Source organism: Jaculus jaculus, chromosome 13, assembly GCF_020740685.1.
Source record: "Jaculus jaculus isolate mJacJac1 chromosome 13, mJacJac1.mat.Y.cur, whole genome shotgun sequence".
NCBI lineage: Eukaryota > Metazoa > Chordata > Mammalia > Rodentia > Dipodidae > Jaculus > Jaculus jaculus.
The window spans coordinates 25,140,589-25,166,465 of record NC_059114.1 but is presented as its reverse complement, the minus strand read 5'-3'; the positions used below and the strand labels follow the sequence as shown (position 1 = coordinate 25,166,465).

General features: G+C 44.2%; 1 protein-coding gene across 1 annotated transcript; it reads right to left on the bottom strand.

Annotated features, from left to right (window-relative positions):
• Window positions 1-7,792: 7,792 nt before the first annotated feature.
• On the bottom strand, window positions 7,793-24,364 carry Arpc3 (actin related protein 2/3 complex subunit 3). Its single transcript, XM_045132676.1, has 7 exons — window positions 24,264-24,364; window positions 19,302-19,401; window positions 15,113-15,189; window positions 12,117-12,185; window positions 10,094-10,220; window positions 9,130-9,224; window positions 7,793-8,005 (listed from the first exon to the last, which is right to left on the bottom strand). Exons 1-7 carry the CDS (start codon window positions 24,267-24,269, stop codon window positions 7,943-7,945), a joined length of 537 nt encoding a protein of 178 aa, XP_044988611.1. The 5' UTR covers window positions 24,270-24,364; the 3' UTR covers window positions 7,793-7,942.
• Between the last annotated feature and the right edge of the window lie 1,513 nt (window positions 24,365-25,877).

Genomic DNA, 25,877 nt, shown 5'->3' with positions numbered 1-25,877 from the left:
ACCCATGTTAAACAGATGCACAAAGGGGCACACATGTCTGGAGTTCATTTGCAGTGGCTGTAGACCCTGGTACACCCATTCTTTATATATATGTCTCTTTCTTTCTTTCCCTTTCTCTGTCAAATAAATAAATAAAGATAAAATATTAAAAAAAAAAGAAAAAAGAAAACAAAACACCAAGCCAGGCATGGTACACATACCTTTGATGCCAGCACTTGACAGGCAGCAAGTAGGACTGCTGTGGGTTGGAGGCCAGCCTAGAACTACAGAGAGTTCCAGGACAGCCTGGGTAGAGTGAGACACAACCTCAAAAAACAAAACAAAACACCCACAAAAGGCCCAAGAACTTAAGGAGTTTTTTTTTTTTTTAGTTTCTCCCTCCTTTGGCGGGTTTAACCCTCACTCATGCTGAGCAGAGCCCAAGCCAAACCTCTGGCATCTGGAATTGGTTTGTCCATATGTGCATCTTGGGGTTGGTAGAATGTAGCACTCATCCTGTCTGATTCAGGCCTCCTGTGAAGAGATGTTCGGGACTGTTGAACTCACACATTAAAATTATAGTTAGCCGGATCCCAGCACTTGGGAGGTATAGGCAGGAGGATCAGAGTTCAAAGTCATTATCTTCAGCTACATGACATTTGAGGCCAGCCTGGGCTAAGACCCTGCTTAAAGTAAAATTAGATGTTCAAGCCATGTGTGGTGGCTCATGCCTGTAATCCCAGCACTCAGGAGACTGAGACAGGACTGTCTCAAGTTCAAGGCGAGCCTGCACTACATAGTGAGTTCTAGGCCTGCTTGAACTACAAGCAGAGCCCTGTCTCAAAAAAAGTTAATTACGGGGCTGGAGAGATGGCTTACCGGTTCAGGCACATGCCTGCGAAGCCTAAGGACCCAGGTTTGATTCTACAGGTCCCACATAAACCAGATGCACATAGTGGTACACATGCCTGGAGTTTGTCTGCAGTTGCTAGAGGTCCTGATAGATCTATTCTTTCTCTCTCTCAAATGAATAATTTTTTGTTTTGTTCTTCTTTTCTTTTCTTTTTTTCTTCAAGTAAGGTCTTACGCTAGCTCAGGCTGACCCGAGTCCATGGTAGTGTTGCACACCTTTAATCCCAGTACTCGGAAGGCAGAGGTCTGAGGACTGCTGTGAGTTTAAGGCCACCCTGAGACTACATAATGAATTCCAGGTCAGCCTGGGCTATAGTGAGACCCTACCTCAAAACAACAACAAAAAGTTAATGATATATGCACACATAAAACTAACATGGAGGGCTGAAGGGATGGCTTAGCAATTAAGGCGTTTGCCTGCAAAGCCAAAGGATCCCGGCTCAATTCCCCAGGACCCATGTTAGCCAGATGCACAAAGGGAGCACACGTCTGGAGTTTTGTTTGCAGTGGCTGGAGGCCTGGTGTACCCATTCTCTCTTTCTCTCTCTTTCCCCCTTTCTCTGTCAAATAAATAAATAAATTGAAGAAAAAAAAAAAAAAAGATCTAGGGCAGCCGGGCATGGCAGTACAAGCCTTAAGAAAAAAAAGAAAAACTAACATGGAAATAGTCTAGTTCCTCAAGTCACACTGTAAACCATTTTAAACTTTAAATACAATTTAAATTCAGTTCTGCTATTTGTCTTTTGTACTTAACAGGATACAAATGAGGCCAGTCAGTTCTCCCCTTTCTAGACTGCCTTGTGGCTCAACCCAAGAGCATGTGGCCTCTGGTCAGACCTTCCAGGAGGGCAAAAGGTCTGGGCTGCTTTGCTCCAGTCCTCTTGCTCAGCTCCCGTTTCCTTCTCAGAACACATACAGATGCCACCTGGAGACAGCACATGCAAGGTAACTGGAACAGGAAAGCCGTGCAGGTCCCAGGACAGCCTCAAATAGCCCCATTCTGGGACTCCTTCCAGATTCAAAAGGAAGACAAAACCCCAAGGCACAGATTAGGGCTTTTGTACGTGTAGTCCAAATATAATTTCAACACATACTCAACAACTACCTTTCTTTTTCTTTTCTTTTTTTTTTTTTCTTTTTTTCTTTTTTTTTGGTTTTTTCAAGGTAGGGGTATTCTCACTCTAGCCCAGGCTGACCTGGAATTCACTATGTAGTCTTAGGATGCCTTGAACTCATTGGGATCCACCTACTTCTACCTCCCAGGTACTGGGATTAAAGGCATGCGTCACTTTGCTTAGCCTTAATTTTTTTTATTTTTATTTTAAGGAGAGACAGAAAGAGGCAGAGAGAGAGTATGGGGGTGCCAGGGCCTCCTGCCACTACAAACAAACTCCAGACACATGCACCCCTTTGTGCATCTGGCTTTATATGGTTACTGGGGAATCAAACCCAGACCATCATGCTTTGCAAGCAAGGGTCTTTAACCACTGAGCCATCTTTCCAGCCCTGACAAGTGCCTCTTAAATAAAAGGCAAGCATGCAAAGGTGGTAGATGGCAGGATGATGTCTGTCCAAGAGGGCTTTGTGAAGTGCCTGAAAATTATCAATCTGAAGTGTTCCAGAGATAGAGTCACACTCATCTCTGGAAGAACTCAGATAATAGATACTTCCGACAGCCAGATAATGAACTTTCCTCCCTCTTTGAGATAGGGTCTCTCTCAAGCTCAGGCTGACCTGGAATTCACTATGTAATTTTAGGCTGGCCTCGAACTCACAGCAATCCTCCTACATCTGCTTTCCAAGTAAGTTCTGGGATTAAAGGCATGTGCCACCACAACTGGCATGCACTTTTATTTATGTATTTTTTAGAGGAGAGAGAATTAGCATGCCAGGGCCTCAGCCACTACAATCGAACTCCACACACTTGTGCCACCTAGTGGTCATGTGTAAACTTGCACTTGCCTCACCTTTGTGCATCTGGGTTACATAGGATCTGGGACGTCAAAAATGGGTCCTTAGGTTTTGCAGGCAAGCATTTTAACTGCTAAGCCTTCTCTCTAGCCTGTATGCACATTTTTTTAAAGCTGGGAGCCAGATATGGTAGCTCATACCTGTAACCTCAGCACTTGCTGAACCAGAACTGCCACAAATACCAGGCCAGCTGGGACTATATAGTGAGATCCTATCTCAAGAAAGACAGAAATATGAGCTGGGCATGCTGGCGCATGCCTTTAATCCCAGCAGTTGGGAGGCAGAGGCCAGAGGATTGCCGAGATTTCAAGGCCACCCTGAGACTACATAGTGAACTGCAGATCAGCCTGAGCTAATGAGACCCTACCTTGAAAAATCCAAAAAAAAAAAAGAAAGAAAGAACGGGCAGGAGAGAAATGATTTAGTCATTAAAGGTGTTTGCTTGCAGCCCAGGTTTGCTCCTGACCAGTTCCCATGTAAAGGCAGATACACAAGGTGGCACATGTATTTGGAGCTCATTTGCAATGGCAGGAGGTCCTAGTGTGCCCATGCTAACTCTCTCTCAAATATGACACACACATATATACATGAATGAAATGAGAAAGGAAAAGAGAAAAGGAACAGAAAGGAAGGACAAGGGGCTGCAGAGATGGCTCAGCAGTTAAGGCACTTACCTATAAAACCTAAGGACCTGGGTTTGACTCCCTATTACCCACATAAAGCCAGATGCACAATGTGGTGCATGCACCTGGAGTTCATTTGCAGTGGCTAGAGACCATGGTATACCCATTCTGTCTCTCTCAAATAAATAAAAATAACATAACAAAAATTTTAAATTTTTATTTATTTGCAAGCAGACAGATGTAGTAGACAGAAAGAATGGGCACACCAGGGCCTCTAGCCACTGCAAACAAACTCCAGATGCATGTGCCCCTTGTGCATCTGGCTTACAAGGGTCTTGGGGAATTGAACCTGGGTCCTTTGGCTTTGCAGGGAAATGCCTTAACTGCTAAGCCATTTCTCCAGCCCAAAATAACAATTTTTTTTAAAGGAAGGACAAAAGGAAGAAATTGTTTTAAACAACAAACCTAGTCATTTTTGTTATTTTGTTTTTCCTTGTCTTCTTTTGGCTTTTTGAGGGAGTCTCACTGCAGCCCAGAATTCACTATGGAATTCACTATATAGTCTTAGGCTGGCCTTGAATTCACAGCAATCCCCCTACTTTCACCTCCTGAGTGCTAGGTTTAGAGGTGTGTGCCACCATGCCCAGGTGTTTTTTCTTTTGTTTTTTTGAGATAGGGTATATAGTCAAAGGCTGACCTTGAATGCAGAGTGAACCTCCTACCTCTGCCTCATGGTTGCTGGGATTAAAGGTGTGTGCCATCACGCCCTGCTTGTTTTTCTTGAGACAGTCTTGCTGTATAGCCTACAACTTACAATGTAGCCCAGACTGGCCTACACTGCCTTCAAATTTGTAATCTTCCTGCCCCAGCCTATTGGGTGCTGGAATTATAGTGTGTGTGTGTGTGTGTGTGTGTATACACACACACACACACACACACACACATATACATATGTATATATGTATGTATGTACAACAACACAGCAATTTAAATAAATATATATATCATAGCAATTTAAGCAAATATAACAGTGAATGTCAATGGGTATTTATGGTCAACTGTCTTTACAGGAAGCCCAGACTATTTAATGTGGACGATTTTTTTGACAATTACAATTACTGGGAGAATTAGATAGATGCAGACGTGAGAGTTAGTAGCTTATTTTACTTCACAGACAAAAATTAACTCAAAATAGATCCTCTACATGGAAGAGAGCCCAAAGTATAAACTATTCAGGTATAAATCAACACAAGCAACAACAACAAAACAACATATGAAACTCCTCCAAAATTAACATGGGCTGGAGAGATGGCTCAGTGGTTAAGGCACTAGCCTGCAAAGCCTAAGGATCTTGGTACCCACGTAAAGCCAGATGTACAAAGGAATACATGGGTCTGGAGTTTGTTTCCAGTGGCTTGAGCCCTGGCGCACCCATTCTTTCTCTCCTTTCAAATAAATAAATAAATACAAATTAATTAATTAGAAAATAAAAAACTAAAGTTATAAACTTTGAGGTCTAGGAAGGTGGCTTAGTGGTTAGAGGACCTTGCTAAAAAAAAAAAACAAACAAACCTGCTAACTGGCTGGATAGATGGCTTAGTGGTTAAGCACTTGCCTGTGAAGCCTAAGGACCCCAGTTCAAGGCTTAATTCCCCAGGACCCACATAAGCCAGATGCACAAGGTGGCACATGCATCTGGAGTTCGTTTGCAGTGGCTGGAGACCTTGGTGCACCCATTCTCTCTCTCTGCCTCTTTCTCTGTCGGTCACTCTCAAATAAATAAACATTAAAAAAAAAAAAAACCTGCTAACTGGAGTCTGGACCTCCAGTAGCAAGCATGCAAGCTGGACAAAGTGGAGCACCCACCTGTAACCCTACCGTGCCTGTGGCAATGGGAGGTGGCATCAGGAGAAAGCCAAAGCTGGAGAGGTAGTCAGCTTCCCAATGGCAAACTACAGAGGCCCTTCTCAATCGAGGAAGGAGGGAACCCACGCTGAGCTTGTCCTCCGACTTCCACGCACACCGAAATATTTCTACACTGCTATATGCTTCACCAATGGATGGATTCTGAAGACATCATGTTAAGAACTTAAAAGGACTGTAAAAGTTCACAGAATGTGAGTGTTTTGGCAAATTACATGTTGGACAAGGTTATAGTATAAGTATCAAGTATCTATATAAAGAGCCCTTGTAATTCAACAAAAGCCTTTAATCTCAGCACTCAGGAGGCAGAGGTAGGAACATCTCTGTGAGTTCAAGGGCAGCTTGGGATACCTACACTGAAAATTCAAAAAACAAGAGAGAAAAATGAGGCAAAAGAAAAATGGACTATGGTGTAAACAAACATGTCTCCAGAGAAGGTGTGTTAGTGCTAATACCCACATGCAAAGACGTTACACGTCACTAGAGAAACATAAAGCAAAACCACAGTGCCATTCCACATCACATCCACTGGGATGGCAAAAATTAATCATGTGGAGCTGGGCATGCCTTTAATCCCGGCAGTTGGGAGGCAGAGGTAGGAGGATCACCATGAGTTCGAGGCCACCTGAAACTACATGGTGAATTCCAGGTCAGCCTGGGCTACAGTGAGACCCTACCTTGAAAAACCAAAACCAAAACAAAACAAAACAAAAAAATGTGCTGGTGAGAGTAGGGGGAAAATAGGACTGTCATATATGTGGCTGGTGGGAAAGTAAAACAGTACAGCCACCGTGGAAAAAAACAGTTTGGCAGTTCTTGAGAAAACTAGACACAGTTACCATGTGACTCAGTCACTCCATTCCTAGGGAGATAATGAAAAATGAAAACTCAAGTCGGCATTAAAAATTTGTACATGAATGTTCTTGGCAACAGAATGGAAACACCACAAATGTCCATCCACTGATGAATGGATAAACTGTGGTAAGTGATGAACTACAGGTGGCAAATGCTGCAGCATGGATGAGCTGTGAAGACATTCTGCTAGGTGAAAGAAGCCAGCCATGACAGGATAACTACTGTTTGCTTCTACTTTGCATTACCCAGAATAGGCAAATTCAGAGAAACATAAATTACAAACTTACCAGAGGTTTAATGGTTAAGTTTTCATACTTGGCTGGGGAGAGGGCTCTGGGAAAAGCATGGGCCTCTCAAGACTGAGTATTTTGAGTTTGGTGCTCAGACCCCACAGAAGCAGCTATGGCGGGTTTCTGTAATCACAACACATGGATGGGGAGAGGAGAGGAATTTCTCACAGTAAGGTCAAGAGAAACCCCATCTCGGATATGAATGTTGTCCTCTGACCTCCACATGTGCATCATGGTATGCATGTACCCGCACTTACACACAAACACATCTACACATGCCTGCCTGAGAACTGGAAAGATCAACTGTGGGGTTTTTTTTGTTTTTTTTTTTTTTTTAATGGTTTTTTTGAGGTAGGGTCTCATTCTGGCTCAGGATGACCTGGAATTCACTAGGTAGTCCCAGGCTGGCCTTGATCTCATGGTGATCCTCCTACCTCTGCCTCCTGAGTGCTGGGATTCCCACCACATTCCCACTCCATTTATGTGAAACACCCAGAACAAGCACATCTGCAAAGACAGAAAGCGGACCTGACTGCTCCACAGGTGGGGTAGGAAGAGCCTCAGGAGGGAAAGCAAGCTACTGCTAGAACACAGGCCTATCTTTTTGGGTTAATGAAAATGTTCTGGAATTAGATAATGGTTGTAAAACTGTGCATACACTGAAAACTACTGAATTGTTTATTTATTTAAAAGGGTACTAAGGAGCCTACTGTGCTGGCGCATATCTGCAACCCCAGAATTCAAGAGGCAGAGAAGGAATAGGAGTTCAAAGCCATCTTGGGATACAAAGTAAATTATCATTCAATCTAGTCTAGACTATACAGTGAGGCTTTACCTCAAGAAACAAAGCTGGGTGTGGAGATGTACACCTTTAATCCCACCACTTGTGAGGTAGGAAGATTGCTATGAGGCTACATAGTGAATTTTTAGGTCAGCCTAGGCTATAGCAAGACCCTACCTAAAAAAAAAAAAAAGCAGCCCACCCAAACCAACCAAAATAACCTCAAACCAAATCAAAAAACCTGAAACAAAGTCAAACACAGCCCTTACTCATACTTTCCTCTAATAAGGGTACTATGCCATATGAATTTTATCTCAAAAATGTCTTAATTCAATGTCAAAGATAAGTAATACAGCTTCTCTGTCATGAAATATTAGAAATTTATTATTATTTATTAAGTACCAGCTTAAAATTGAAGAACTCACCCTGAAGACCCACACTTCCCTCCCCACCCCACCCACCCCAATTCTTATCAAGCACTTTTCAAATAAAGACACACTGTCTTCTCTCTTCTGTATAAAACCTTGCGGAATAAAGGCAAAAATCACAAACATCCTGCTGTGAAAGGCTGCCCGCAGCTCTGCAGATGGCAGCTGCCCAGGCTGCCTTCATTGCCCGGGGCCTGACAGGCTCTTGTTCATGAACTGTCTCTTCACAAAGCAAGTCCACCACTGCAGACAACACAGGACAGAAGGGACAGTTAGATCAGGTCCAGTGTAACATCAAAGTAAGGTCAGAGTTCTGATCTATTTAATATAGCTAAATATGAGTTGTGCATCTTGTATTTTAAAGTTGGTCCCCAGCAAAGTATTAAATGTATATAGCTGGCCCTGCATGTGTGTGGCCTTTATATCCACGGATTAAACCGACCAGGAATAGAAAATAGTTGGAGGAAAAATATCCAAGCCAGGTATGGTGGCATATGCCTGTAATCCTAGCACTAAGGAAGCAGAGGCAGAGGGTTACTGTGAAGTCAAAACCATCCTTACCTATAAATCAAGTTCAAGGTGAGCCTGGGCTACATGAGACTCACTCTCTCCCCCACACACAAACATAAACATATACAAAATTGAACTGTACTTGGGCTGGAGAGCTGGCTCAGTGGTTAAGGCACTTGAGGCAAAAAAAAAAAAAAAAAAAAAAAAGCCCAAAGACCTGGGTTTGATTTCCTAGTACCCATATAAAGCCAAATGAACAAGGTGGTGCATGCATCTGGACATTGTTAACAGTGGGTAGGGGCCCAGGCCTCTCTATTTCTCTAAATAAAATAAATAGTAATAATAATAATAATAAAAATAAAATAAAATGGTATACTCAACAGGCATCAACTTTTTTCCTTACCATTGTTCTCTAAGCAATATGGTACAATAACTATTTGCACAGCTTTGACACTGTATCAGGTACTCTAAGTGATCAGGAGGTGATTAAAGCACAGGGAAGGATATACAGCAGGCATATACAAACACCATGCCATCCTACATAGGAGACTTGAATGGCCACAGATTTTACCCCTCCCCCACCAATGGATGACTATATAGTCAGACCATCACAAAAAACCTGCTCTCTGGGCTCCAACGCCTGACAAGAGAGCACATAACTAAACTTTCTTCACCGGATACAGTTCATTATCCTGTGTGACCAGTAAACTCTTATGCACTAGGCACACCCTCAAAGGTAGGCAACACTGAGATGCAGAAATTAAAAGTACTCTTGTAGTGGGAGAACTTATGTACTTAATGGTATAACGGGATCAAAGGCAACTTACCAACTAAACAGGCAAAGAAGAAGGTCTTACCTTGCTGGGTTTATCATTCTGAGGGTCAAAGACTTTCTCACAAAGCCTCAGTCCAGTCTCTTGCCTCAGCTGCTGTAGATAAGCACGCATCACTTCTGAAACAGAACAAAAGAGTCTGCATGAATACATGAAACAATACATGAAAATGTGCTGGATGTTGTTTTAGACACCAACTTTGATAGTACATTTTTAAAAATTGTACATTTTTGCTGGGCATGGCGGCACAGGCCTTTAATCTCAGCACTCAGGAGGCAGTACAGGTAGGAGGTTTGACATGAGTTCAAGGCCACCCTGAGACTACACAGTGAATTCCAGGTCAGCCTGGACTAGAGTGAAACATTTTTACATTTTTAAATTTTTAAAAATTTTTATTCATTTGCACATGTGTACATGCCAGGGTCTTTTGCCACTGCAAACAAATGACTTTCCATCTTTCGGTGGGTGGCTAGGGTATTGAACCCAGGCTAGAAGGCTTTGTAAGCAAGCATATATAACTACTGAATCATCTCCCCAGGCCCAACAGTATATTTTATGCATTCAGAGTAAGAGAATTAAAGGACATTCTCTGCAGGTTCTCCTTCCTAGCAGGAATCTTTTGTTCATTTTTGTTTTGTTGAAGCAGGGTCTCTATTTAGTCCAAGTTGACCTGAAGCTCAGTGAACCTCCTACCTCAGCTTCCTAGCAAGAATCTTTTGTGAAAGTGCATAATAAGGTAACAGAGGTCCCAAGTATTCCATTGTCATCCTGATGTTAATCAAGGAAAGAAAAAGAGGCTAGAAAGTGAGATGCAGCAGGGTGTGGTATTGGATCCTTATAATTCTAGCAGCAGAGAAGCTGAGGCAGGAGGATCCTAAGTTCAAGACCAATCTGAAAAACAACCAACCAAACCTCAAAGCAACCACAATCATGAGATGGATAAAACCAGGCGAGAGAGAGAGAATGAGAACAGAAGCCCTGTTCTTACCATCTTCTTGTTTGTTCGCAGGTTTGGCATAAATTGCATTGAGTGGAAACCCAGGCTCTCCAGGAATAGGAAAATTTGTGATTCCCAGTGTATACATTTCTTTCTCACCTTGGCTTTTGGAATTGCACTAAAAATGAAACAAAAAAAAAATTCACAGCTCACAAGAAAAGATAACAATACCCAAATTGCAATATTTTTAGTTTAAGAAGCTAAGACTGGGACATCTTTTTTTTTTTTTTTTGAGGTAGGGTCTCACTATAGCCCAGGCCAACCTGGAACTCACTCTGTAGTCGCAGGCTGGCTTCAAACTCAGAGCAATCCATCTACCTCTGCCACCCAAGTGCTGGGATTAAGGTCTGCCACCACGTCTGGCTCATGATGGTTTTCAGATATCCTTTGGCTGTGTGTCTTAGGCTGTTTTCTTTTCTTTTTTGTTTCTTGAGGTAGGGTCTCACTCTACTCAGGCTGACCTCGAACTCATGGTGATCCTTCTATCTCTGCCTTCCAAGTACTGGGATTAAAGGCGTGTACCACCATGCCCAGCTAAGCTGTTTTCTTTTTTTTTTTTTTTAATTTTTATTTTTTAAATTTTTTATTTATTTATTTGAGAGCTACAGACACAGAGAGAAAGACAGATAGAGGGAGAGAGAGAGAATGGGCGCACCAGGGCTTCCAGCCTCTGCAAACGAACTCCAGACGCCCCCTTGTGCATCTGGCTAACGTGGGACCTGGGGAACCGAGCCTCGAACCAGGGTCCTTAGGCTTCACAGGCAAGCGCTTAACCGCTAAGCCATCTCTCCAACCCTCATAGTTCTGTCTTTATATATTCTTTTGAAGCTGGATTTACCAGATTTGCAAAATAAATCAGATATTATTGCCAGGTGTGGTGGCGCACCTTTAATCCCTGCACTCAGAGGCTGAGGTAGGAAGAGCTCTATGATTTTGAGGTCAGCCTGGACTAAAGTGAGACCCTGCCTCAAAAAGAAAACAGCTGGGCTGGAGAGATGGCTTAGCGGTTAAGCGCTTGCCTGTGAAGCCTAAGGACCCCAGTTCAAGGCTCGATTCCCCAGGACCCACGTTAGCCAGATGTACAACGGGGCGCATGCGTCTGGAGTTCGTTTGCGGTGGCTGGAAGCCCTGGCATGCCCATATTCTCTCTCTCTCTCTCTCTGCGTCTGTCACTCTCAAATAAATAAATAAATAATGAAAAAAAATATTTACCAAAAAACCCAAGAACTATGAAATCCAAGCCTTAAAACCACATTTTATGGTGCTGGAGAGATGCCTTAGCAGTGAAGGAGCTTGCCTGCAAGGCCTAAGGACCCAAGTTCAATTCTCCAATACCCATGTAAGCCAAATGCACAAGGAGATGCATGTGTCAGGTTCGTCTGCAGTGGCTAGAGATCCTGACATGCTCATTCTCTATCTGTTTCTCTCTCTCAAATAAATAAATAAATTTCATCGTAAAAATGTACAAAAGAACAAGATGTTACTAAATTTTCAAGTAGTGATAAGTATAAATAGATCTTCAAAATATCTTCAGCTCTAATACTATGCAGAAATATTATGAACTCTTTTTTTTCGTTTGTTTTTCAAGGTAGGGTTTTACTCTAGTCTACACTGACCTGGAATTCAGTCTGTATTCTCAGGGTTGCCTCCTACCTCTGCCTCCTGAGTGCTGGGACTAAAGGCGTGCGCCACCACAACCAGCTTGATGAATTCTTTACGATACTGATAGTACTGTGGACTGTTGCCTAAATACATGATTGCAATAAATGCTAAATTTGAGTTGGAGGCTGGTGGAAGATTTCTGTTAAACAACACGTGCAGGACCTTAAGACTTCATGACGTCTGTCTTCATTCAGTTACACTGAGATCAGAGAACAACATTCAATGTTCTTCCTTACTCCATGCTCTAAGTCACAGGAAATAAGTTTGTACTTGTCCTACAGTATCAACACATCCAGGTGGCTGGGAGAGGAAAATCTACCAATATATACATATATATTTTTACTTTCATTACCTTTTGGAGTTTTTTAAGACACTCGGATATGTATAGAGTGATATATATCAAGGTCCTATCCGCTTCATTCTACATGAAGGAAAAGAAAAATTAAAAACAGTCTTCATCAAACATAACAGTCACACTACCTACACAAGACCATCATAATAGGAGGAAAAGATGATGACATCAAAATGAGACTGATTGAGAGGGGGAGGGGATATGATGGAGAATGAAGTTTCAAAGGAGAAAGTGGGGGGAGGGAGGGCATTACCATGGGATATTGTTTACAATCATGGAAGTTGTTAATAAAAAGCAAGATAACAGTCATGTACAACGCATGAATTCTGACTATCTTTGTCTTTGGACTATCTACTGAACCCTCACAAGGTAACAGCTCTAGCATCAAATAGTCCCACAGGGGCTGGAGAGATGCTCAGTGGTCAAGACACTTGCCTGCAAAGCCTGACAACTGTTTGATTCCCCAGAACCCATGTAAAGCCAGATGCACAGGCTGGATACTCTGTGTGTGTCTGTTACTGCTCTGCATGCAAATAAATAAACACTTAAAAAAAAAGTCCAACTGTGCGTGGTGGTGCACTCCTTTAATACCAGCACTTGGAAGGCAGAGGTAGGAGGATTGCTGTGAGTTTGAGGCCACCCTGAGACTACATAGTGTGAATTCCAGGTCAGCCTGGACTACAGTGAGAACCCACCTCGGAAAACAAAAAAACAACGAAAAAAAGGTCCAACGGTCCAAGTGTTCTCAGTTCCTGTGATGTGGGTGGTCACAGGAAGGAAAAGGGAGGGGAGAGTGAGCAAGGTACACAGAAAGCAAGTACCACAGGGCAGGAGCTGGTGGCTTTCTTCCCGAGCTGCAGGGCTGCCCATGTTCTCAGCACCCCTGGCACCTGAGCTCCGGCAGAGCTATGGTCTGTGTAGGAGGTAAGAATTAACACAACAGCCTGGAAGCCGGAGGCAGACCATATGGTGGGCTAACTTTCACAGACCTTTCACTCGAGAATCTCTGCTGAGAACAAAGCAACTCATTACTTACCCAGGAGGAAGCAGTGACTTCACATGTGACATGTTCTGTAAGAACTTCCTAAGACCAACATCTTGACCCAACCCAGGGGAACATTTGAAGGCATGGATATTGATGCAATGTGGCCTGGACGATAGGCTAATTTTACAGATTTTATCATTAGGGAAAAAAGAGTTATACAAGGGCTGGAAAGATGGCTTAGTGGTTACCCACGGAAGCCAAATGCACAAAGTGGCATGTGCATCTGGCGTTCGTTTGCAGTGGCTAGAGGCCCTGGGGTGCCCATTTTCTCTCTCTCTCTCTCTCCCCCGTGTCTTTCTCACTGTTGAATAAATAAATAAATAAATAAATAAATAGCTATACAATTCCCTCTTTTTAAAATCAGATGATATTTGAGAATGAAATGAGAGGAATTATGTTTGTTTATACCTACTACAAACACTGCACTTAACATTGGCTATATGTCTTAGTTACCTTCTTGTTGCTGGAACAAGAGATCTGACAAAAACCAGTTTAAGGGAGGAAGTGTTTATTGAGCTTACAGTTCTAGTGAGCTGGTCATGGTAGGGAAGGCACGGTGCAGGGGCGTTAAGACTATCCTGTGGGCTGGGCTGGCCACACTCAGCCCACAGTAAGGAAGCAGAGGGCTGAGTGCTGGTACGCAGACAGCTCTCTCCTGCATACACCGTTCAGGACCCCGGCTATGGAATGGTGCAGCCCACAGTTAAAGTGGGTGTTCCCATCTGAATTAACCTCATCAAGATAATCCCTCATGGACATGCACAGAGGCTAACTTAATCTACATTAACACAGGTGAGTCTAGGTCCTTTCAAGTTGACAATATAAATTATTACACTATAGGAAACACTGTAACCATAGGATATTCTGACCATAATTCATAGATCAAGATTACAAATAATGATTCCATATCCTATATGGTGCCTAAAATTCAAAATTTTAGCAAGCAAAGAGTGAAGCATCATATTTTAAAGTATCATCAAGTGTTCCTGGGCCTGGGCAGATGGCTCAATGGTTAAAGGCACTTGCTTACAAAGCCTGTTGACCCAGGTTCAATTCCCGACACTCCCATTAAGTCAGATGCAAAAATATGTGGTTAGAGAATCTAGTACTACCTTGTGGTGGCAAGAGACCCTGGTACACATACACACACATAAATAAAAATAGGGCTGGAGAGATGGCTTAGTGGTTAAGGCACCAGCCTGCAAGGTCTAAGGACCCAGGTTTGACTCCCCAGTATCCATGCAAGCCAGATGCACAAGGTGGTGCATGCATCTGGAGTTCATTTGCAGGGGTGGAGGCTCTGGTGCGCCCATTCTCTCTCTCTGTCTTTGCTTCTCTCTCTTTCTCAAATAAATAAATAAATAAGCAAAATATTAAAAAAAAATAGGTCTGGAGAGATAGCTTAGTGTTTAAGGCACTTGCCTGTAAAGTCTGAGAACCCAGGTTTGATTTCCCAGTACCCATGTAAGCCAGATGCACAAGGTAGCACACGCATCTGGAGTTCATTTGCAGAGGCTGGAGACCCTGACATGCCCAATCTCTCTCTATCAAAGAAATAAAATTAAAATAAAAACTATTTTGGGGGGTTTCAAGGTAGGGTCTCACTCTAGCCCAGCTGACTTACAATTCAGTATGTAGTCTCAGGGTGGCCTTTAACACATGGTGATCCTCTTACCTCTGCCTCCCAAGTGCTGGGATTAAAGGTGTGTCCATAACACTGGCCCAAAAGGTAGATTTTTTTTTCCCCATCAGAAAACTAAGTATTTGTGCTTGGGAAACAACTCAGCAGTTAAAGGCATTTGCTTGCAAAGTCTGCTGACCTGGGCTCAATCCCCAGGACTTGAGATTTATTTGCAGTATCAAGAGACCCTTACTGACACACATGTGGCAAAAAAAAAAAAAAAAAAAAAAAGATTAAAGAAAACTAAGTATTACAAGCTCTGTGATTTACCTTAATTTCATAGTTTTTGAAGAAGACATTGGCCTTGAAGTAATATATGGCTTCATCCACAATATCTGTATCTTTTGCTAAGTAAAAAACAAAGGAAAAGAAGGAGGGCAGAGAACATTAGCCAAATACAAACCACAATCCCTACAAAAGCTAGAAAGGAAAACAATTCCAAGCTCAATTAACAAGAAATTTGGAATTGGATAAAATAAAACAAGTCTCCTGAAATAGTTTCCAAAGGCAATTCTAGAAGAATATGTGATCTATTTTTAGTTGTAGCTTTACTATATATTTATATATATTTATATATATATATATATATATGTATGTATGTATGTGTGTGTACATATAAAATATATATATTTTGAAGTAGGGTCTCGTTCTAGTCCAGGCTGACCTGGAATTCACTACCTCTGCCTCCTGAGTTCTGGGATTAAAGGTGTGCACCACCACACTCGGCTCATTTTACTGTTTTACAAAAACTATACATGCTAGCCATGCATGGTGGCCCATTCCTTTAATTCTAGCACTTGGGAGGCAGAGGTAGGAGGATCGCCATGAGTTCAAGGCCACCCTGAGACTACATAGTGAATTCCAGGTCAGCCTGGGCTAGAGCGAGACCCTACCTTGAAAAACCAAAACACCTATACATGCTTATTAGAAAAATAAATTCAATCAATAAAGAAGTGTTATCCTAAATCCTATTATCTCACTACCCAGAAATGAACTACTATTAGTATTCAGAGAATATCACTTAAGATCTCAATATGTTTACAGAAATAGACTGAGATACAGGCTCACTTTAACAAGGCACTTAAAGTATTCAATATAACTTTACTTGACTTTACATACTGTACTTACAGGAAAAAACTCATTTTGGAATATTTGGGGTTCATACATATATCTTTATTTTTATGAAAACCTTTGACTTAATAAACTTGTACAAGCTGTTCTAAGTGGTTACAGATTGAGAAAAGCCAGGAATACCACAGTGGCAGAGACAGATCTCATTACACAATTTCTTGGGCAATTTTTTTGCTCTCCTTTTTCATCTTGGAGAGATCAGAATCCCCGGGCTTGGTGTCCAGCAGCTGGTGCCAGTCATTCTGAGACTGTCCCTTCTACTTCTTGCCACGGCTGCTGTCCGCCTCACACAGCAGCAGCGCTGCCCACTGCTCCAGTCCTGCAGCTCTGTTAGCTTCTTCCTAGATCAGTCCTCGGCGAACAACCCCAATCTCAGTCTAAATCCAGACCTGTGTTCCCTGTAACCTGGTTTCCTAGGACGAGGAAAACTTCCTTAGACCTTGTAATAGTGTTTACAAAACACAGCTCATCCTTCTAAATACAATGACAGGAGACAGTGGAGGCAAGAGGATGCAGAACCTAGACAAGACGTTTGCTGAATAGAAATGCACTTTCAAAAGTATGTGTGTGGCTGAGGCTCCAACCCAGGACCTCACACATGCCAGGCACGTGCACTGCTGCTGTGCCACACCTCGGGGCCTGGAATTAATCTGATCAATGCTGAGTTATTCAGATCACAACACAGACTTCCACCCCGTTGTTCTAGTCCCTCGGGGAAGAGGAGTAAGGACACCCTTCATCAATTTGGTTTCTCTGGGTCCATTTTCCCTTGAGGACTCAAGAGTTGCATAAATGGTTAGGGATTTTTTCATACATGATGGACTCCATCTTTTTTTTTTTTTGGGTTTTCAAGGTAGGGTCTCACTGTAACCCAGGCTAACTTGAAATTCACTAAGCAGTCTCAGGGTGACTTTGAACTCACGGCAATCCTCCTACCTCTGCCTCCCAAGTGCTGGGATTAAAGAACTGTGCCACCACGCCCAGCTTTTAATATATATATATATTTTTTTTGGTTGGACTGTATCTTTTGATAGAATACTTGTTATCTATAAACAGTGAGAAGGGTTCTTCCCAAGGAAATTGGGCCAACATTCCTGCTCCTTGCACTGTAATTCTTCCTTTTAGGTCTTTTTCCATCTGTTTCTTTTTCTCAGAATGAAGTAAAAGCTGTGGTGATTCACTGAATTTATTAAGTTTATTCTTATTTCAACTCGTGTTGTGAACAAAATTAAATGAAGAGGAGGTCACGCCACACAGTTTGGCAGAGATATGGGGATGCAGTCAGTACTAAATTGGTAATTATGGCTACAGTCTAGAAGACCCTTGCTGGGTGCAGGGAAGCCATGTCTAACAGAATACAGATTACGCTGTTGGCAGAACATCTCAGAATGTGTCAGAGGAGTTCCAAAGCATCTGAAAACCAGTAAGTCTTCTCTCTCTCAAACAAGTATTTTTAAAAAGCCAGGTGTGGTGGCTCACACCTTTAATCCCAGCACTTAGGAGGCAGAGGTAGGAGGGTTGCCGTGAGTTCAAAGCTACCTTGAGACTACAGAGTGAATTCCAGGTCAGACTGGGCTACAGTGAGACCCTACCTCGAAAAACTGAAAAAAAAAAAGTGGGGGCTGGATAGATGGCTCAATGGTTAAAGGCATGTGCTTGCAAAGCCTGATGATACAGGTTTGATTCCCCAATACTCACATAAGGCCAGAAACACAAAATGGCACATGTGTTTGGAGTTCATTTGCAGTGGCAAGAGGCCCAGGTGTATCCATTCTCTGTCTCAAATAAGTAAATATTAAAAAATAAAAGATAAAAACCTCTAAAAAGCAAAAGTAGAAGTAAGCAATGTTACAAAGCACATGGAAGATTTAAGACTGAAGCTGGGTGGGAAAGCACACATCTGTAAGCCCCAGCAGCCAGAAGGCAGAGGCAGGAATACTGCCACAAAGTTAGGCTAGCCTGGTCTACATAGTGAGTTCCTCAACACTAGAGCTACATAGTGAGATCCTGCCTCAAAAAAACAACAAAAATGAATCTAAGATTGAGGTATTGCCAAAGTTAGTAGCCAAATTATTTTAAATATTTACTTGAGACAGAGGGAAAGGGTGAGTGAAAATGAGAGAATGGGCATACCAGGGCCTCCTACTATGTTAAATGAACTTCAGATGCATGTGCCATTTGTGCATCTGGCTTTATGTGGGTACTGGGGAATTGAACCAAAGTCCTCAGGCTTTGCAAACAAGTGCCTTTAACTGCAAAGCCATCTCCTTGGCCCTATTTTTTTTCTTTTTTTTTTTTTTTGAGATGTGGCCTTGCTATGTTGTTCTGGCTGGCCTGGAACTATTAGACTCAAGCCATCCATCTGCATCAAAGCCTCCTGAGTAGACAATACTACAAGTGTGAACCATCACACTGGCTTAATACTTTCTGTTGCTTGTTTTTTTTTCCAGCAGGATGACAAAGAAAGTGACTATGGGAACAGTAGCCAAAATTAAAGCATTTCCTCCTTTTTTCCCTAAGGCCTCACTCCAGCACTCTGGAACTCACTCTGTAGCTTCAGGCTGGCCTTGAGTTCACAGCAACCATCCTAATCCATCTCCTGAATACTGGGATTAAACGTATGTGCCACCACACCTGGCTTCCTCGTTTTATTTACTTTTATTTTTTTTAGAGACAGAGAGAATTGGCATGCCAGGGCTTTAGCCACTGCAATTGAACTTCAGATGCTTTCACCACCTAGTGGGCACGTGCAACCTTGTGCTTGCCTCACCTTTGAGCATCTGGCTGATGGGATTGCTGGAGAGAGAGGAACCTGGTTCCTTGGGCTTCACAGGCAAGTGCCTTAACCACTAAGCCATGTCTCCAGCCCAGACGTCCTCATTTTTAAAATTTATTTTTCTTTCTGTGTAGCACATGCATCTGTGTGCAAATGCATGTGCACAGACAGGCACACACAGAGGACAGAGGAGGATCTTCAATGTACTCCTCCTCTTTCATTCTGCCTTGAGACAGAATCTCTCCCTATACCTGGAGCAGGTCCTCATGCTTGTACAGCAAGTGCTCTTACCCACTGAGTCATCTCCTTGGCCCACATGTCTCCTTTTCTGCTTACCAACACATCCTGGGGAAATTAGAAGTGGTAAAGCGGTTTCCTACAAAATGCAACACAAAACCACGCTTTTGGAAAATCTAAAATACAGCATGGAGCCCACAGAAGGTAAGAGTCAAACAGACAGAGGACCAGCTAAGCGTCTCCTTGATTTGGCAATGTCAGGGTATTTGCTAGCCCATCTCATACCCAATTTTGAAAGAAATGGTTGAGACTTACTTTCTCTAGGGGCGGGTCCTTTGAACTGACTTCTGATGGGCAGCAGCGCCATGTTTCCGATGAGTTTGGTGTCTGGGTCCATAAGAGAAGAGTGGTAAGCCTGTAGTGGCCAGGAACAAACACAGAAGCAGAAAGAGGGCAAGTGTCACCAGGCAGACAAGCACACTCCTCCAAAGGAAAAGAGCAGTAACCCTTCTAACATTAGCCTGGAGAAGGGACGGTGACAGCAACATGGCACAGGTGACTCATCCTGTCTCAAGAAAACCAACCCCTGGTGCCCCCAAAACATTACACGTTATGGCCAGGGCTCTTGGTTGCCCACCAGAACTACTGCTGAAGACACCGCACGCTTGGGCTGAAAGACACTGGGGCACTCGTTTAAAAGAATAAGGGCTTCAGTGAGGGCTAACAAAAAGGATGGTGAAGGAGGATTATGATCATGTGCATTAGGTATATTTATAGAGGTTGTCAATAACCTGAACAACCCAACTGCTGAATTTTGAGACATTTTGCATGCTAGTTATTTATACAGCCATAAAGTTAAATGATATAAACTTACAGTTAAATTATAGACTAAAGACAAAGGGTAATAATTACTCACCACTTTATCCCTCCCTGGTAAATTTCACTGATTTACTTGCACTTATGTGTGTACATGCCAGGGTCTCTTGCTGCTGCAAATGAATGCCCATCCAGCTTTATGTGGGTGGCTGGGGAATTATCTTTAACCACCAAGCCATCTCTCCAAAACCCCACTTCTTCTTTTTTTTTTGGTTTTTTGAGGTAGGGTCTCACTCTGGTCCAGGTTGACCTGGAATTAACTCTGTAGTCTCAGGGTGGCCTTGAACTCATGGCGATCCTCCTACCTCTGCCTCCCGAGTGCTGGGATTAAAGGCATGCGCCACCATGCCCGGCCCACTTCTTTTTAAAAGTGCTTTTTACAGGCCAAGCGTGGTGACTCAAGCCTTTAGTTCCAGAACTTGGAAGGGCTGAGGGAGGAAGATGGCCGTGAGTTCAAGGCCAGCTTTGAACTTTAGAGTGAATTCCAGGTTAGCCTAAGCTACAGTGAAACCTTGCCTTGAAATACCAAACAAAAATAACCACCTACGTTTTATTATTGCCTAGACTTTACTCATGCTGGGATTAAAGGCATGTGTCTGGCTCCTTTTAAGGCCATTCTTGTATCCTTAGGGTGGAGATACTGTGTGACCGGATACGGCTGGGCATTTCCAGTTCTCTGCTCAGTGACATCACTCTGTGGCTAGCAGGCATTTCCCCATTACAGACGCAGGCAAAGGCCATGTAGACCAGGGTGCCCACCCTGCAGCTAAACAGGACCCAAGCACTAGCTTTTCAGTTCTGCCACTTCCTGACTTTGTCTTTAACTAAGACAACTCCTTTCCTTCCTTAACCTGTCTGTCCCCTTCTCTTTAGTTAATGTGATTTTGAGATAAGGTCACATTTACCTCAGGATAGCCTGGACTTGCTATGTATCCAGGGATGACCTGAACTTATTATTTATTTATTGAGACACAGCTTATGGTATTGGCTGGCCTTGCCAGCCAGATTGCCCTGGGATCTGTCTTTCCTTCCAGAGCTGCTATTACAGGCAGCCACCCCTTCTGTCCAGAATTTACATGGGTGCTAGGGATCTGAACTCAGCTCCTCACCCCTGCCTATCAAGCTTTACTAACTGTCCCATCTCCCTAGCCCAACCTTAAACTTCTGATTCTTCTGCCTCCACCTCCTGAGTGCTGGGTTACCAGTATGTGCCACCACACCCATCTTTATGCAGCACCAGGATGAAACACACAGCTTCATGCATAGTAGGGAAATACTCTACCAAGTAAGCTACATCCTTAACCCTCGTTAGCCTGTTTCTAAATTTATCAAGCAGGCAGTATATATTGCCAGTAGTGAGTAGGCATAAGCTAAAGGATGGGGAAATCATATTCACAAGAGCAATTACATATGCTGATTCCTAGTTTTGCCCTTTTCAGCATTTTGGGGGGGGGGTTGAGGTAGGGTCTTGCTCTAGCCCAGGCTGGCCTCAAACTCACAGCGATCCTATCTCAGTCTCCCAAGTGCTAAGATTAAAGGCGTGGTGGCCCACGCCTAGCACTTATTTATATTTATTTGTGTGTATGAGTATGGGCAGCATGCAGGTCATGGCGTGTGTGTAGATATTAAAACACAACTTCCGGTGTTAAGTCTTCTACCCTGCTTGAGACAGGTTCTCTCATTTTTGCTGCTGTGAAGGCCAGACTAGCTGGCTCATGAGCTTCCAGATTCTCCTGCCTCTCACCACCACAGGCACTATGGGATTACAGATGTGTGTGCCACTTTGGCTTTACATGGGTGTAGGAGATCCCTACTCAGGTGGGCAGGCTTTCATAGCCAGTACTTTTGAGGATTTTTGCTGGTGGAGCTCAAACCCAGGGTCTTGTATATGTCAGGCAAGTACTCCCATCACTGAGCTACATCCTCAGCTCCAGCAAGCACTTTTAACCACCGGGTCACCCTCCAGCCCAAGATGTCTCCCTTAAAAAAAACAACAAAAAACTATGCATATATTCATTAAACAACTGTTAAGCACTTTTTAATGTGCAAAGTATATTGATATAATTTTTTGTTTGTTTTTGAGGTAGGTTCTTACTCTAGCCCAGGATGACCTGGAATTCACTATGAAATCTCAGGCTGGCTCCAAACTCACAACAATCCTTCTACCTCAGCCTCCTGAGTGCTGGGATTAAAGGTGAGCACCACCACACCCAGCTTGATATAGTAATTTATAAAACCACCATATAAGAGCTTTCAGGTTAACAGAGAAAGCAGACATAAAATAAGACATCACAGATGTATAAGGTACTTGTTTGGAACTTGAGGTAACTTTGAGCTTTTGAGTTATAACACTTGGTTTTTAAAAAAATATTTATTTTTGAGAGAAAGAGAGGAAGAGGGAGGTCAGATAGAGAAAGAGAAATGGGTGTGTCAAAGCATCCAGCCACTGCAACCAAAGGCCAGATGCATGTGCCATTCTGTGCAGCTTGTTTATGTGGGCACTAGGGAATTGAACCTGGGTCCTTAGGCTTTGAAGGCAAGTGCCTTAACCACTAAACAATCTCTCTACCCCCAACATCTGGTTTTACCATTAGTGTGTGATGTTATTTAAACTCCTTAGGCCTTGGATTTTTTCTTTTGTGACATGGGAACAATAGGGTATCTACTTTATAGGATCATTGTGAGAATTACTTTATAAAGGCTCTGGCCCTGTCTGGTGCTGCTCAGAAGTCATTAACAATGAGATTCACAAAATATATAAACTGAACATGATGGTGCAAGTCTACAATCCCAGGTACTGGGGAGATGAGAGAATCACAAGTTCAATGCCAGCCTAGTCAACTTTGGTGACAACTTTTCTCAAAATAAAAAGTTAAAAAATGGGGGAGGGGGGCAAGCAGGGTGGTACACACTTTTAATCCCAATACAGGGGAGGCAGAAGTAGGAGGCTCCCCATGAGTTCAAGGCCACTCTGAGACTACATAGTTAAATTCAGGTCAGCCTGGGCTAGAGCAAAACCCTACCTGGGGGGGAGGGGAGGTGCGGCTATAGCTCAGTGGTACAGCATCGAACTAAACATGCGTGAGGCAAACGTGCAAGGTCCTGAGTTCAGTTCGCAGTAGTATAAACACACACACCCCATATAAAACTGGTACTATAAGCTTGTTCCTTTTTATTACAAGTATGTCTTATCCACAACAGCCTCCTGTCTTCCCCTTCTCCAATAATCAATTTTTTAAGCCAGGCATAGTGGCACACACTTTTAATTCCATCACTGGGGAGGCAGAGGTAGGATTCCTATGAAGTGACCAGCCTAAGACTACACAGTGAATTCCAGGTCAGCCTAAGCTACAGTAGACCCTACCTCGAAACAAAACAAAACAAAAAAACGGGAGGGGGTGGACTGGTGAAATGGGTTACCGGTTAAGGCGTTTGCTTGTGAAGACTAAGAACCCCGGTTCGATTCCCCAGGAACCACGTAAGCCAGCTGCACATGGGGGCGCATGGATCTGGAGTTCGTTTGTAGTGGCTAATGGCCCTGGCATACACAGTCTATCTGTTTCTCTCTCTTTCAAATAAATAAATTAATTAAATATTTAAAGAAATGTTTTTTGGGAGACAGAATCTCCCTATGTAGTCCAGGTTGTGTTAGAACTTGCCATGTAGTCCAGGCTGGCCTTGGACCTGAAATCCTCCTGCCTCTGCCTCCCAAGTGCTGGGACTACAGCCACCAACCGTGGTTACCAGTAATTGCGTTTCTCTTCGTGTCACAATCTGAAACTATCCCCCTTCCTCATCTGTCCTGCCTTGGCAGAATGTAGGTTCTCCCCTGAAGCACGTCTTAGCTGCTGCTGTAACTGCGCTCGGCTCGCACGCTCGGGCTCAGTAACGTCGGTGGCGTGCAGTGTTACTGCAGCCGCAAAACCGGGACCATGATGGCAGTAAACCCCAGACTGGCTGTCGTCAACTGTCACCCCGCACTCCGATGCTCGGAAGAGCGAACTCCTGGAGACCAAGAGCCGACCCGAGCGAGCCCGGCGGATTTAACCCGGGCGGGCTGGAGGGTGTCCGCCGGGCGCAGCCGGGGAGGAGTCCAGGAAGTGAGCCTGACAGGTGACAGACGGCCCTGGGTGGAGGAGGAAGTAGGTGCCGGGGGCTCGACAGGAGGAGCTGGGCTCTGACTCCGAGCCAGGAGAAGGACCGGGCACCGCGGGGCCGGGGCGCTGGGAAGCTGGCCCCGGGGGAAGCAGCGGCACGAGGACGCGCCGGGGCTGGCGGGGCGGCCGCCCCTCCTCCAGGCCCGCACCTCCGCCCGCGCCGACGCCGCCCTCCCTCCCCGCCCGGCCCCTCGCAGGCCCCCGCGTCCTCCCCGCCTCCCGCGAGCCGGGCTCCCACTCTTACCGGCATCCTGGCGGCGCCCGGGCGGCAACCCAGCGAGCGAGATGTGGCCGGAGCGCGGCGTTTCCGGCCTGCGGGGACCGGGTGGAGCGGGCGGAAGTGAGCCGCGCGAGGGGCGGGGCGGGGGCCGCACTTCCGGCCTCGGCGGGCCCGCAGCGGCTGAGGCTGCGCGGACGCGGCGGGGCGCCAGGGGGCGCGCGGGGGTTAGAAATGGTCCCCGAGGGTCACGTATAAAAAGCGCGAAAGGGATGGTAGTGCTTAATCACCAACTCGGTTTTGCCATAAAGGCCACATTTTAAAAATTGTTTTTAAAAAGATTTTATTTTCATTTTATTAGAGACACAGAGAGGGAGAGAGAGAACGGGCACGCCAGGGCCGATTGTGCATCTGGCTTATTATGTAGGACCTGGAGAATCGAACCTGGGTCCTTAGGCTTCACAGGCAAACACCTTAACCTCTAAGCCGTCCCTCCAGCCCAAGGCCACATTTTAATAACGAGTTGACTGGGCATGCTGTTTTGTAAAAATATGTGTGTGTGTGTGTGTGTGTGTGTGTGTTTTTAAATATTTTATTTATCTATTTGCAAACAGAGAGAGATAGAAGAGACAGACAGAGATGGGGTGCACCAGGGCCTCCAGCCGCTGCAAACAAATTCCAGATGCATGTGCCACTTTGTGCATCTTGCTTTATGCGGGAACTGGGGAATTGAACTCAGGTAGTTAGGTTTTGCAGTCAGTCACTTTAACAGTTGAGCCATTTGTCCAGCCTTTGTAAAAATATTTTTATTTGTTTATTTATAAGGAGGGAAAGGTGTGTGTGTGTGTGTGTGAGAGAGAGAGAGAGAGAGAGAGAGAGAGAGAGAGAGAGAGAAAATGACAGAATGGGCATGCCAGGGCATTTAGCCACTGCAAAGGAACTCCAGACTCATGAGTCACCTTGTGCATCTGGCTTATGTGGGACCTAGAAAATCGAATCTGGCTTCACAGGCATATGCCTTAACCAGTAAGCCATCTCTCCAGCTGCCCACATTTTTTGAGGGGGGGTTCGAGGTATGGTCTAGCCCAGGCTGACCTGGAATTCACTATGTAGTCTCAGGGTGGCCTAGAATTCATAGGGATCCTCATACCTCTGCCTCCTGAGTGCTGGAATTAAAGGTGTGTGCCACCATCCCGGCTCCCTCCCTTTTTAAAAATAATTATTTATTTATTTGACAGAGAAAGAGGGAGAGGGAGAGAGAGGGACAATAGGCACGTCAGGGCCTCCAGCCACTGCAAACCCTTTGTGCATCTGGCTAACATGGGTCCAGGGGAATCAAACCTGGGTCCTTTGGCTTTGCAGGCAAACAATCGCTAAGCCATCCCTCCAACCCCCCTCCCTTTTTTTGAATTGGAGTTTCACTCTACTCCAGGCTGACCTAGAATTCACTGTAGTCTCAGGGTAGCCTTGAACTCAAGGCAATCCTCATACCTCTGCCTCCCAAGTGCTGGGACTAAAGACCTGCACCACCACACCTAGCTTTGTCTCTTGAGGTATAGCCTCAATATGTAGTCCAGACTTCCCCATCCCCCACCTCTTTTTTATTTATTTATTTATTTATTTATTTATTTGAGAGCGACA

Excerpts from the sequence above, each read along its gene's own strand:
- Arpc3 (XM_045132676.1), bottom strand. Across the intron at positions 15,190-19,301 it reads AGGACCCGCCCCTAGAGAAA|CAAAAGATACAGATATTGTG; the intron begins GTAAGTCTCAAC and ends TTTTTTACTTAG. Across the intron at positions 12,186-15,112 it reads TCAAAAACTATGAAATTAAG|AATGAAGCGGATAGGACCTT; the intron begins GTAAATCACAGA and ends TCCTTCATGTAG.